General features: G+C 40.5%; 1 protein-coding gene and 1 long non-coding RNA gene across 7 annotated transcripts; both read right to left on the bottom strand.

The window, feature by feature from the left end:
- Nucleotides 1–3,374: 3,374 nt before the first annotated feature.
- Nucleotides 3,375–5,647, bottom strand: LOC128499886 (uncharacterized). Of its 2 annotated transcripts, none has more exons than XR_008354832.1 (4): nucleotides 4,806–5,647; nucleotides 4,571–4,680; nucleotides 3,949–4,054; nucleotides 3,375–3,509 (listed from the first exon to the last, which is right to left on the bottom strand). It is a non-coding gene; the product is annotated as an uncharacterized LOC128499886 (long non-coding RNA). The 2 variants fall into 2 exon arrangements; XR_008354831.1 differs by having other exon boundaries at nucleotides 3,995–4,054; nucleotides 4,806–5,643.
- Nucleotides 5,648–8,110: 2,463 nt separating this feature from the next.
- On the bottom strand, nucleotides 8,111–12,211 carry LOC128499885 (ATP-binding cassette sub-family D member 3-like). Of its 5 annotated transcripts, XR_008354830.1 has the most exons (6): nucleotides 11,941–12,211; nucleotides 10,489–10,589; nucleotides 9,761–9,808; nucleotides 9,028–9,060; nucleotides 8,422–8,569; nucleotides 8,111–8,150 (listed from the first exon to the last, which is right to left on the bottom strand). XR_008354830.1 is itself a non-coding variant. In XM_053468864.1 (5 exons), exons 1-4 carry the CDS (start codon nucleotides 11,947–11,949, stop codon nucleotides 8,447–8,449), a joined length of 285 nt encoding a protein of 94 aa, XP_053324839.1. In that variant the 5' UTR covers nucleotides 11,950–12,209; the 3' UTR covers nucleotides 8,111–8,150; nucleotides 8,426–8,446. The 5 variants fall into 5 exon arrangements, 2 of the variants coding, with proteins under 2 accessions (XP_053324839.1, XP_053324837.1); XR_008354828.1 differs by lacking the exon at nucleotides 9,028–9,060 and having other exon boundaries at nucleotides 11,941–12,207; XM_053468864.1 differs by lacking the exon at nucleotides 9,028–9,060 and having other exon boundaries at nucleotides 8,426–8,569; nucleotides 10,489–10,593; nucleotides 11,941–12,209.
- Nucleotides 12,212–13,400: the final 1,189 nt, after the last annotated feature.

Raw genomic sequence — 13,400 nt, 5'->3', positions numbered from 1 at the left:
TTTCCATGGGATAATGATTAAGTATCCTATTACAGTGGGAAGGTAGGAGTGTATACTAGGGCATTACTCATAGGATTTCATCCATGTAGTTTATGCAAGTTTACAGCTACCCGCTTCCTTCCCGGTATAATATAGTGGTGGAGTATTCAGGAGAAAAATTTTTTTTGCACATTTTCACTACCTTGGATGCTTTATAAATATCCACGGTGACACAGGTTACTTGAAAAGGTTTTAGCAACGATTGGGGGGGGAAACAGACCAAGGACTGTTTAAGGTCTGAGTCTCTACATCGCATGGCATAGGAAGTTTTCTATGGCCGCTGGTTAGATCCAACCGTACGGATTTGTTCCAGCGAATGCAGTAAGTTTGTGGATCAAACTTTACCCAGAATGTTTACCATTTGCCAGGATGACATTAAGCACAGTAGAGTAGAGACTTTGGGGAAGGATTTACACACATTCAATTTATTGCATACTTAGTGCATGCCTTCATCAAGCACATTTCTGTGTTACACGATTTGCTCAAACCCCCCCCCCAAAAAAAACACATATCTACAATACATGGTTTACATTCCAGTAGGGACTGCTCCATTTAACAATGTAAAAAGTCATCCTACTAGTTTAAATTAATAGATTTTAAATCTTACTGGGAAGTGTATAAAATTTGACGACGTATGAATTCAGTCCAACCGGCACACCTAGTGAGACATACAAACCTGTCAACTGGCTCTATTTAGAGCCAAGTGCCAACGCTCAGGGATTTTACTGAGCACGCCGAGTATTTATGATACTCAACTGATTAGTCAGGCGCAAAAATAAAAAGTGAATCTTTGGACTCAAAAATAAAAAAAAACAAAAATTGAACCGGAGATTCATTTGAAAGGAAAACCGTTACAGTTGATGCAATGCCCCAGCGTACGTATCCCATCAGAGCCAGGGGATTAGGGGATCCTCTAGTCTAGCCAGCGGTATCTAGTGCAAAACAAGAAGTGACACAGTCATCTACGATCCTACGGCCATTCTTTGGTCAAAAAAAAATAAAAAAATTATAGCATTCGCTTCGGAACTAAACTTCAAAGAAAACGGGAGACACCTTTCTCCTAGCTAGAAAAGTTACAGTAGTTGATTTCTACCATATAAACCAACTTCACTTATTTATACCCTGAACTTTCAATGTTAGAGTAGTATTGGTGTTGATTATTAAACGGATAAGTGCACAATTGCCAGTTTTCTAAATTGCACATGAAAAAAAAGGCTGCATTATATTTCGCCACAAGTTACTTTCGATTTCCGGTGTACCCTGATATTTATCAGCATAAAACACTTAAGAGCTGAATTCAATGGCGTCATCTGTGATCTGCTTGAACTCAGTTTCCTCTGCTGTCCATGTGGAGGTAGTACTGCAAGAGAGGGGAAACATGAATCAGTGACTTCAATATTACTAAGCAAAATAATAAAAAGGTCGTTCTAATGTTAGAAACACCAGGAAACTAGGAGAGGTGAGCTAAGAGAATATGGGGGGGGGGTGTTAATGTGCAATATAAGCGTCCTTAAAGAAGCGGGGAAGAGGGATTTTTTGAAGGATCGAAGGCAGGGAGGAGAGACGGATAGACTGGGGGAGGGCATTCCAGAGGATAGGGGCAGCCCTGGAGAAATCTTGTAAGCGTGCATGAGAGCTAGAAATCAGAGGAGAGGATAGAAGGAGATCATTGGATGAGCAGAGAGAGCGGCGTGGACTGTATTTAGAGATGAATGAGGAGATGTAGGGAGAGGAACCGCTGTGAAGGGCTTTGAAGGTAAGAGTGAGGATTTTGAAATGAATCCTGAGGCGCACAGGCAGCCAGTGAAGAGACTGACAGAGGGGAGAGATGTAAGTAAAGCGATGGGAGAGGAAGATAAGTCTGGCAGCAGCATTCATGGTGGATTGTAGAGAGGTGAGACTGTTAAGACCAGCTTAGACAGAGTTACAGTAATCAAGGTGGGAGATAATCAGGGCATGGACAAGAGCCTAATTGCCAAGCTGTGTTTGGAAGGGATGGATGCTGGCAATGTTTTTAAGAAGGGGACGACAGTTTTTAGAGACAGACTGAATGTGGGGGGGGGCGAACGAAAGGTCAGAGTCAAGGGTGACACCAAGACTGCGTGCATGAGTAGACGAGGAGATGATGGCGCCATCAACAATGAGGGAAATTGATGGGGGAGTCTTAGCATGGGAAGGAGGGAAGATGAGAAGACCTGTTTTGGAGAGGTTAAGTTTCAAGAAACGTGCCAATATCCAGGTGGAGACAGATGCAAGGCAGTTAGTTACACGATCTATGACAGAGGGAGAGAGATCAGGAGAGGATAGATAGATAGATCTGGGCGTCATCAGCATACAGGTGGTATTGAAAGCCTAAGGATCAGGGCAGGGTGGTGACAGTGCAGATATGTCACCTCTGATGGTTTTAATTTTATTATCGAAGTATGTGGCAAAGTCCGATGCATTAAGGTTAGTGGAAGGGGTTGCAGGGATCGGTTGAAGCAGGGAATTGAAAGTATTAAAGAGTCGTTTAGGGTTGTAAGACAGGGAGGAGATTGAAAGCAGAGTAGTAGGAACATAGCATAACATAGCATTCATTTATAGCGCAGAAAGTCAGACATGGAATGAGGAGACTTTCGCCAACTACGTTGAGCGGTGCGGGAACATCGACGTAGGTGTTGGGTTACAGTCGTGTGCCAGGGTTGGAAGCGTGAACGTCGTGAGGAGCGAGTAGTAACTGGTGCTACATGATGGAGAGCAGATGCGAGAGTGGCGTTACAGACAGAGGTGGCGTTGTTTGGGCACGTCATGTTTGAGATAGGAGAGATAGTAAATTGATTGAGAAGTTCTGAAGGTTAATAGAGCTTAGGGCTGTGCGGAGATCTGTGAGAGCCAGGGACACCTTCATCTAATCAGTGTCCACGTCCTAAAGTTCTCTGCCTTCTCCCCACCCACCCTTACAAATGAACAACGGCGTAAAGGTAACATAACATAATGGGGAGGAATAATCATGTAGATTCAGTGAGAAGGAGAAGATGACTCCCAAGTTGGGTTTGTAACATATATGCATTGCTTATTTAATGCCTAGGCATAGTTACATTTACGTATTTAGCGTGAAGAACTATAAATGTGGGTTTAGCAAAAGGGGCACATTCACTAAGTCTCCAAGTAGTAGTAGAAATTGTAGTGTGGACAACAGGTGTTTTTGTCTAGAAGGTTAATGAAGATACACAATCTCTTGAATAAACGCATGGTCTACCTTTTCTTTTTAGGCTGGGAGCCCTTTTCATAGCATTTTCTTTAGAGATGTAGGCAATTATTATTATGATTTTTCTTTTTTTTTTTAAATACAATAATGCAGTGCTTTCATGAAATGTTTAAAAGATTTACCTCGTGGTGCTTCCATAGGGACTTTCTGTGTGACACTGTGCTCCCTTTTCTTATCCTCTTAGGTTGGAATAGCTTTGTTCACAGTTGAAAGAGGAAACGTGCTGGAGACAACAGACGGCATTAGAAGACCAATGTATGAAAATCTGGAGTGTGTGTAAGACACCGTCTAAGCAACTGATTTTGGAACACGCGGACAGCAAAAGGTTTCCCCGATCGGATGGCTTCTGCGGATAAAATTTTGTCAACGTCAGAAAATGTCACAGAATTTATAAGGTCCACACGCTAATGACATTTCTTTATAAACGTCATAAACAATTATAAACTGCCTGCCGTCCTTTACTTAGTGTGTTTCAGTTTAGGAACTCTGGACGTATGCAGAATCCCAATCTGCACTGCTTGGGCACCGTGTCTTTAGTTTTATTATTTACTGCCACAATATTTTACAGAAGGCGTGGAAGGTCCTGCTCACTAGTGCTTATAATCCAGAGAGAAGTGTAAATCTGACAGACAAGGTTCAGTATGTAGGTGACGATAATTTACCTTTCTGCAGTGGTCATAGATATAAACCTTCTACATCCATACTAACCGCACTAGTGCACTCGTCCAAAATGGCAAACTGGGGTACATGGTAAAATTATCTTGCCATCTGGAAATAAACATAAGTTTAGCTCTCAAGTAACGAGTCTACTTAGCCAAATGAGAAGAAAAAAAAATGAATACTGAATAGTAAGGCAGGAGGAAAAGGAAAAAAAATTAAATATATATATATATATATATACATACATACATATACATGTTTTAACAACATAGCAACTAATAAAATATTCTTGCTGATTGGATAACTCTATAATAGCCACAGTGAAAAATATAAATTTCAGAAAATGTGAATTTGAAGTTAGATTACCCAGACTTGCTTTTATTATAAAGTTTTACTAAGTTTTTTTTTCATTGTTGAGCAAGTACAAATTGGAGATAGTTGGATGGATTTATTAGTGGTCAAAAACAGAATATTGAAAGTTAAATCCAATTCCTCTGTAATCCTAGTATCGCAGTGTGTCTCATCCACTGAACACACCAGCTCAGCCCATAAATGGACACATTTACAATGCTAGAAAATCAGAATTCTGTAGTCTGTAAATTAAAACCAAGATCAAATACGTACTGCCATCCTCTGCTTTTCGCCCCCACTCAGTACATCCAGTCTTGAACACTGTCCCAGCCGCCTTCACGTTCCAAACCCAGCTGCACATTGTCAAGGTATTCCTTCAATACCTGGGGAGTGAATATAAAACAAAGATGGGTAGTTAAGCCACTTAACTAAATACAGCTAAGTAAGTAATTTCAGTGTGTAAGAAAATTAGAAGAGAAGTTTCAACATACTGGACCGTTCTTCTCACCTTATCAGGAATACCTTTACGTTTCCGGTGTTCTGGAGTGTCTGGGTAAATGACTTGGTCCCGTAACGTTCCCAAAGTCATATGGTCTCTATGTAAGATATTGTGCTACAAATAAATTACTGACACCACAACTCAGGATATATTGATTCTACAAATCAAAAGGTGCTGAAATGTGATCACACTACAGGAACAGAGACAGCTGGGCAGAACATAATCAGAAGTACATAAAATATCTTCCTCGTTCAGGTTTGGTCAGACATCCACCGAATAGAGGCCACAGCTGCAGAATAAAACATATTTAGGTAAATTGCTCAAAGATTATTCTATATAAATAATATGTACATTTTTACTTCTACAATTAGACATTACCTAGGCTACTGTAATTTCATCTACATTAGGGCCGTTGTATTACGTAGCATTTACCTATGTTTTATTTTCAACATAAATACCACGCCGTCGCTATAATGCCCTTTAGGGCTGCGGCACTAAACGTTGAGGAGGTTAATTCATACAGAAATTCTAAAACATTTTTATTTTAATTATAGATACAACCGGCTGACACCGCATCACCTAATGCAATAGTAGCTCTTTTAATATATTAGTGGGAACAAATGCCATCAGAAAACCACAGCTTCATCATGTAGCAAGATACAAATCTTGCCTTACACTTCCAACCTTACATAGTTACATTAGCACAAAAACCAAGGATCTTTAAAGTACAATGTCACTACATGATATATAAACACACACCATATTAGAGGTTGCAGCTTCACCCATACTTGAAGTTTGCACCTAAGTATATTTCGAATCGGAAACAAAATTTCTAGAAATTTTCAATACCCTGAATTTTCCCAGGAATAATCCTTTAACCCCTTAAGGACAATAGGGGTTATTACTCGTAGTATATTGTGGGACAATGGCTATTTTAACATTTTTCGGTGTTCCTGTTTAGCTGTGATTTTCTTCTTTCTCATTTCGTGCTCCCACACATATTATATATTGTTTTTTTCAGGACAAACAGGGCTTTCTTTAGATACCATTAATTTTATCATATCATCTAATTTACTATAAAAAAAATGATAAAATATGGGGATTTTTTGTTAAAAAAATACTTTTTCTCACTTTTTAAACAAAAAACTTTTACTCATCTGCAAAAACGAATGAAAAAACCTGCTAAATAGATTCTACTATTTGTCCTGAGTTTAGAAATACCCAATGTTTTTATGTTTTTTTGCTTTTTTCTGCACGTTATGGGGCAATAAGTACAGGTAGCGTTTTGCTATTTCAAAACCTTTTTTTCCAAATCTGGTAATTCTTCCCCCCATGTGCCATTTCGGGTATCTTTGAAGCCGGCCAATGCAATTTACCCCATCAAGTCATATATTTTTAAAAACTAGACACCCCAAGGTATTTCACATGCTGGTAATTTAACCCTTTCCATGCACTAATTTTACCACCAGCCTTTGTGAAACTTTATGGTAGTAAATTTTTTTGTATTTTTTTCACACACGTTGTACTTCAGGTATAAATTTATCGCTCCTGGTATATGTCCGTGTCAAACAACACCCCAATATGTGTTCAGTAACATCTCCTGAGCGCAGTGATACCCCACATGCATGGGTTTGTTGGGTTATTTGGGAGGTAAAAGGCCGCCTTTGTGAGGTGTGTATTTTTTGGCCATTTAGACATCTGATCCTACTGCCCCCATGTCCCATATTTGGGACACCTTTGAACCCGGCCAATTCAATTTATCCCATCCACTCATGCATTTTTTAATACGAGACACCCTATGGGCATTTGTAATGCCAATATTTTAACTCTTTCCATGTTGGAAGTTTTGTAAAGATAAAGAATTTTAGGACTTGCTTATTAATTTTTTTTTTTATTTTTTTGGTGACAGTGGGGATTTTTATATGTTACCATATTATTTTAATTTTTTAAACATTTTTTTAAAAAAAAAATTTTAATTTTTTTTTTTTTTACTTATCACTCATTAGTGAGCTGGGCTCCATTGACCTTGCATGGTTGGATGCAGTACCTGCATTCAACCTGCAGGAGGAGCTCGAGAGTTCACAAGAGGGTCTGGATAGACCCTCTATGAACTCATTTCTATTGTTGATGCCATCCTGTGAATGACGGCAACGTCATTCACAGGATGGCACTTGTGGTTGCTCTTCGGAGCAATCACAAGGCGATCGGGGGTCGGGGGGTAGTGTTGCTACATGCCTCGATATCGAGGCATGTCAGTAACACCATTTATGCTTAGGAAGCGATTCAGTTCGCTTCCTAAGCTGTTTTAGCCGGGCGCCGCCGCGATCTTTGGTGATCGGTGCGGCGGCGGCCATTTTTCTTCCGGGGAGGGCTGCCAAGGGCTGCCCTCCCCGGATCCACGGTCAGCCTCACTTAGGAGGCTTCCGTGGATGCTGCAAAGCCGCCGATCGCGGCGAAAACGCCGCGATCGCGGCGATGCAGCTATTTAACGGCAGCCCGTACATGTACGGGCATTGTCGTTAACCCGTTGCACGGCAACCCCGTACATGTACGTGGATTGTCGTTAAGGGGTTAAGCATGTAAAGTGTTCCCTCTGTTATAATGTCTGCCAGCAACACTTGTCATGTGACACAAGTTTATAAACTCTCAAACATACTGGAGGCGGCAGTTATTGTCGTAACAGCAACCTTTAACAGTGGGTTCACAAGGTGAGAGAGAAAACTTATTACTACATCTCTCATTCCATAAACCGCTGTGAGATACATAACCAAGCCACGGGGAACTGAACTCTTAGGCAAGGCAAAGCATTAAACATTAAGGACGTGCTTGGCTGCAGAGTATATCATCATTTATCCCACCATTATTTCGCTCACCTCAAGGAGCTCAGCTTGAGTGCTGTTCTGATGACGTGGGGGCACATAGGGGTGAGGAACGGACGGCTGAAAACCAGGTAACCAACCACAGTCGCTAGAACTGCAATAATCAAAAAGCACACCACAGACATTAAATGCCAGCATAGACACTGACCACTTAAAATCAATAAACCGCAGGTGCAATCTACAGTCTACTTTTTACACAGCTATATGCAGATGAAGCTATCTGAGAGACCCGGGCATACAGAGCGTCTCCCACCGCCACAGCCTACCTATACCGCACAGTAAATAATAACAACGCTAAACTGTCACAATCTTCTATAGCAAACGGAAAAATATTACTAAAGTATGACATGCAAATAATTCTTGCCAGTAACATTTTCTGATGGTCTCCTGTCTGGTGCGAGTAGCCAAAAACCACCATGTTCACATTCGCATCTCTTTTATTTTTTTATTTCCATTGTAAAAGGCCATTTCTTCACTAGAAATAAATACAAAAGAGAAATGATCAGTATAATTTAATTACACATTACAGATACCAAGCTCCTAGTAAGTACAAGGTTTTTATTAATTGAGTTAACGACCATCATATTTGGCAGCAACAAGCAATGTGTAAGTGGGACATAATAGTTATATCAATTATTTCAAAATTACATTATATCAAAAATGTACTTAATACATTCAGTTTTTACAAAATTTACAAAAATAAATACAATCTGAAAATACAGGAAGCCAGAAGATCGCATACGTACCTACCTATTGATGATGAGACGGGAGTTAACATATCTGTATTTCACCTTCATACCGCTGCTCGGCTACTGTCATCTTACCAATAGGCCTTCTAAGGTGTGTAAGGAAAAGGTCAGCTACGAGTAGGTAAGCCATCATGCTGGCTGGTCCCTATATATGCATGGAAAGAAAGAAAGAAAGAAAGAAAGAAAGAAAGAAAGAAAGAAAGAAAGAAAGAAAGAAAGAAAGAAAGAAAGAAAGAAAGAAAGAAAGAAAGAGTTACTAAGGTTACTTGAAAGAATAAAAAAATAATCAACATACCATAAAAAAAAAACACCTCAACGTGTGAGGAAAGGGATTTAGGGGTAATTATTTCTGAGGATTTAAAGGTAGGTAGACAATGCAGTAGAGCAGCAGGTAATGCTAGCAGAATGCTTGGTTGTATAAGGAGAGGTATTAGCAGTAGAAAGAGGGAAGTGCTCATGCCGTTGTACTGATCACTGGTGAGATCTCACTTGGAGTATTGTGTACAGTACTGGAGACCGTATCTCCAGAAGGATATAGATATGTTGGAGAAAGTTCAGAGAAGGGCTCCTAAAATGGTTTATGGATTACAAAATAAACCTTACCAGGACAGGTTAAAGGATCTTAACCTATATAGCCTGGAAAAAAGACGGGGCAGGGGGGACATGATTTGAAACATTTCAATACTTAAAGGGAATCAACAAAGTAAAGGAAGAAAGTTTATTTAAAAGGAGAAATAAAACCGCAACAAGAGGACACAAGCATAAACTAGAGGGGCAAAGGTTTAATGGTAACATCAGAAAATATTACTTTACGGAAAGGGTAGTGGACGCATGGAATAGCCTCCCAGTGGAAGTGGTAGATGTTAATACAGTAAAGTCATTTAAGCAAGCATGGGATAGGCATAATGCCAAGCTAGATATAGGATAAGGGCAAGTACTAAAGGAGAGTACTCAGAGGTTGGGCAGACTGGATGGGCCTTCTGGTTCTTATCTGCCGTCACTTTCTATGTTTCTAAACTCTTAAAAATAATCCATGTGCGTATAATATAATTTTTTGACTCGGATGCAAGTAAAAAAAAAATATATATCAGCATGTGAAGAATGATTTGTCCTGGCTGATTTTCTACATTATGAAAAATTCAGATAACATGAGTGTGAGTGTGTGTGTGTGTGGGGGGGAACCTGGTTATATCACGATGACCACAGCAGTAATAACCACAGTCTAACTGTTCAATCTGACCGGGATTTTGGCCCTCTGCTCTTTGCACAATTGATGTAATTCATCAATATTCGTGACTTGTGTTGTTAAAGAAGCCCTAGTCATACAAAAACTTACCTGAGCATTTGTCAGCTTGACAATATACAGAACGATATCCAAAAATAGCTGAAGAAAAAAAAATAACAAATGAAACTCACAATACTATATAACAACTCTGTATACCCGCAACAATAATGGGAAATATGTATAATACAGAAGAATAGGAAAGCAAGCCACTAGTTAACGTGGAAAGACGGTATTTTGTTCAACACTGCAAAGTGCACCTTGGGTAAATCCAGACCACAATGGCAAATGATTACATGTTATTCACAAGAACAGCGTATGCATGTATGTAAATTTTATTGATAAATAACAGCATAAAAAAGGGGGAGGCATAATACGTGTAGCCAATAGATTGTCAGCTTCGGTACCAGTATATTTAATGTATGTTCATTTGTAAGTTGTATTTACTTTTACGGTACCCTATTGTAACAGCTCTACCAAATCTGTTGGTGCTATATAAAATGTAAATGTAGTCATGAAAGTACAGCAGTCTACAGACAACTTTATTGGGGTACAAAAGCTATGGATACATTTGTAAAGGAGGCCCCTGTCTGTAAATCTCACAGTGTAAGTAATATACTGGTAATATAAATGGTAGCTACATTAACTTTATAATTATTTTCCTTGTGAAAGAAATACAGTAAGAGCATAAAGGGCCATAGCCTATTTTTGAAGTACCCAGCACAAACAAAAAAAAAAGGTAACAAAACACTCACAACTAGAAGAGCCATGAGGAAACTCACCTTGCTTAAGTTTGAATACTGGTTCACCACGCTGTTACAAAACCTCTCAACATCTTGCGTGAGCAGCTGATGTGCATTTGCTATCCTGTTGTCCAAGTTGCCTATCTTAAACGTGTGGGGGGGGGAACAATCTATGTGGGGAACGTATTATACCTTGTGATATTTTATACATCTAATGGAACATTACTGAGAAAATAAGTAATTGTCTCTTAGGCTCAAAACCAGTTTATATCACCACGATCACAGCAACAATACCCACAGTCAAACTCTTCAAGTAGTTATCAATCTGGCCGAGATTTTGTTCACCGGCTCATTGTAGAATTGATGTAATTCATCAGTGTTTGTGGCTTGAAGTCCTAGTCATACAAAAACATACCCGAGCCCCAATAGCACTTACCAGCTTGATGATATACAGAGACATGATCCTACAGAACAACAGTAGCTGCTAGACACGAGAAATCCATCTTGTATGTCCAGTTATTTAGCCTTGTTCAAGACTATGTTAGCTGTAGCTAAAGTTTCCACACACACACACACACATATATATATATATATAAAAATATACACACACACACACACAGCTACAGTTTTTACCATCATTAAACCATGACAAAAATTGCCCATAGATCCTGCTTTGCATAAACTTGTTTTTGGAGATATGGGGTTTAAAAATAAGAGCCAGTCAAGAACCCTGGCAAAAGGTGGCAAACCCAGCAGAACAGATCTCTGCCTTGTAGGCCTCTATTTTTTTTCTCTTAGACAGCATGTCATGACCTACATGTACTTCCCAAAAGGGAGGAGGAATAACTTAAGGTGAGATGATTCAGGTCAACATGGCTACTCCTACACATATTATATATATATACATATGTGTGTATATACACACACACACATACATACATATACACACACACACACATATATATATATATATACACACACACACACACACACACACACACATATATATATATACACACACACATATATATACATATACACACACACATACACATATATATACATATACACACACACATACACATATATATACATATACACACACACACACACATATATATACATATACACACACACACATATATATATATATATATAAACACTTAAATGCAACATTCTCACTAAGCTCCTGGGCTTACAAACTCAGCGTCTCCTTGGCACAGATAAAATAAAGTTAATAAACGGACAGGCTGATTTAAGAGACGTGTATCTTCACTCATGACATGCCACAGAGGGCAAAAGAAGAAAACAAACATAAAACAAACGTTTTAGCTTACTATAATAACTAGAAAAGCATCTGGCAGCGAGCGGCTCTTGAAAATAGTATCTGGTCGTGTGATATAGCCACTACCAAGCACACATGTCTTAGCATATCCCCCAATGTCTAAACTTTCGATTAAGTAGAAAAAAAGGCAACACAAGAATGCTTACGGCAGGCATGGCGGCTATAAAGTTGAAGAGGCCTCTCTTAAAATCGTTTCTGCTGCGGCTGATGATCGCACTGCAAACCACCACATGTATGTATGTTACAGCGCACTTTCCACAGAGGCAACAGATATTTGAGAAAATCAGTGAAATGCAATATCCTTATACTATGCTTTTGATGGATGCAGAACGGATTTAATATAAAGGCCATGTGGTAGAAACCCAATGCTGCACAGGCAGCAGGCAGTTACGTGACAGTCAAAACCAAGAGCTCACCAGCGGAATGGCAGCTATATGGCGCCAAACCGGAAGTGGGGCACGAAACCGGAAGTGACCATCATCCTAATGCGCATGCGCAGAACGGAGCTGACAGAAACCGGAAGTGGGGCATGAAACCGGAAGTGGGCATGAAACCGGAAGTGGGGCATGAAACCGGAAATGGGCACGAAACCGGAAGTGCCCAACCTCTTACTGCGCATGCGCAAAACAAGAAGTCCGCGCATGCGCAGAACGGACCTGACCGAAACCGGAAGTGGGGCATGAAACCGGAAGTGGGGCACCTCCTACTGCGCATGCGCAAAACCGGAAGTCCGCGCATGCGCAGAACGGACTTGGCCGAAACCGGAAGTGGGGCATGAAACCGGAAGTGGGGCACCTCCTACTGCGCATGCGCAAAACCGGAAGTCCGCGCATGCGCAGAACGGACTTGGCCGAAACCGGAAGTGGGGCATGAAACCGGAAGTGGGGCACCTCCTACTGCGCATGCGCAGAACCGGAAGTCCGCGCATGCGCAGAACGGACTTGGCCGAAACCGGAAGTGGGCACGAAACCGGAAGTGGGGCATGAAACCGGAAGTGGGGCACATCCTACTGCGCATGCGCAAACCAGGAAATCGGCGCATGCGCAGAACGGACCTGGGCGAAACCGGAAGTGGCCGCGAAACCGGAAGTAGCAGGCGAATTACACAGGAGTGGTGTCAGGTCACCAGAGAACAGGACTGGACAGCGGTCAGGTCGATGATTACAGCCAGATAACTGAAATAGGATTGGGTTTCTTGCCACCACTTTTAACAACAGATAAAGAGTCAGATTACGGAGTTGAAAGTCAATAAAAAGGAAGCCATGAGCAGCGTAAGCGTAAGGTGCATGCGTGAGGTCTTACACGGCTATTACTGCTGGGCGTTAATTAGCACCATGTACTACAAAGAAATTGAATATGAATCAGCGCCGTCCGGAATTCAAAAACCTGCAGAGTTTCCAATGGAAGCAGAGACTTACGGATAAACACATATAATATGTGTTAACTCCTTAATTCCCTCTTTAGGGATTTGAGAGGTAGGCAGTGGTTCATTTTTGGTTTCAGATCCACATTGAGGACAGAATAGACTGTCCTTAAGTGTAGACGGGATAAAATGTGTAATAATAGTAATGGAGATCTGTGTAGGGAGAGGAACAACCCAGGGCCAC

The sequence above is a fragment of the Spea bombifrons genome, chromosome 6 (genome assembly GCF_027358695.1).
Source record: "Spea bombifrons isolate aSpeBom1 chromosome 6, aSpeBom1.2.pri, whole genome shotgun sequence".
Classification (NCBI taxonomy): domain Eukaryota; kingdom Metazoa; phylum Chordata; class Amphibia; order Anura; family Pelobatidae; genus Spea; species Spea bombifrons.
Note: the sequence above shows the minus strand (reverse complement) of the source record. Positions and strands in the feature narration are given on the sequence as shown.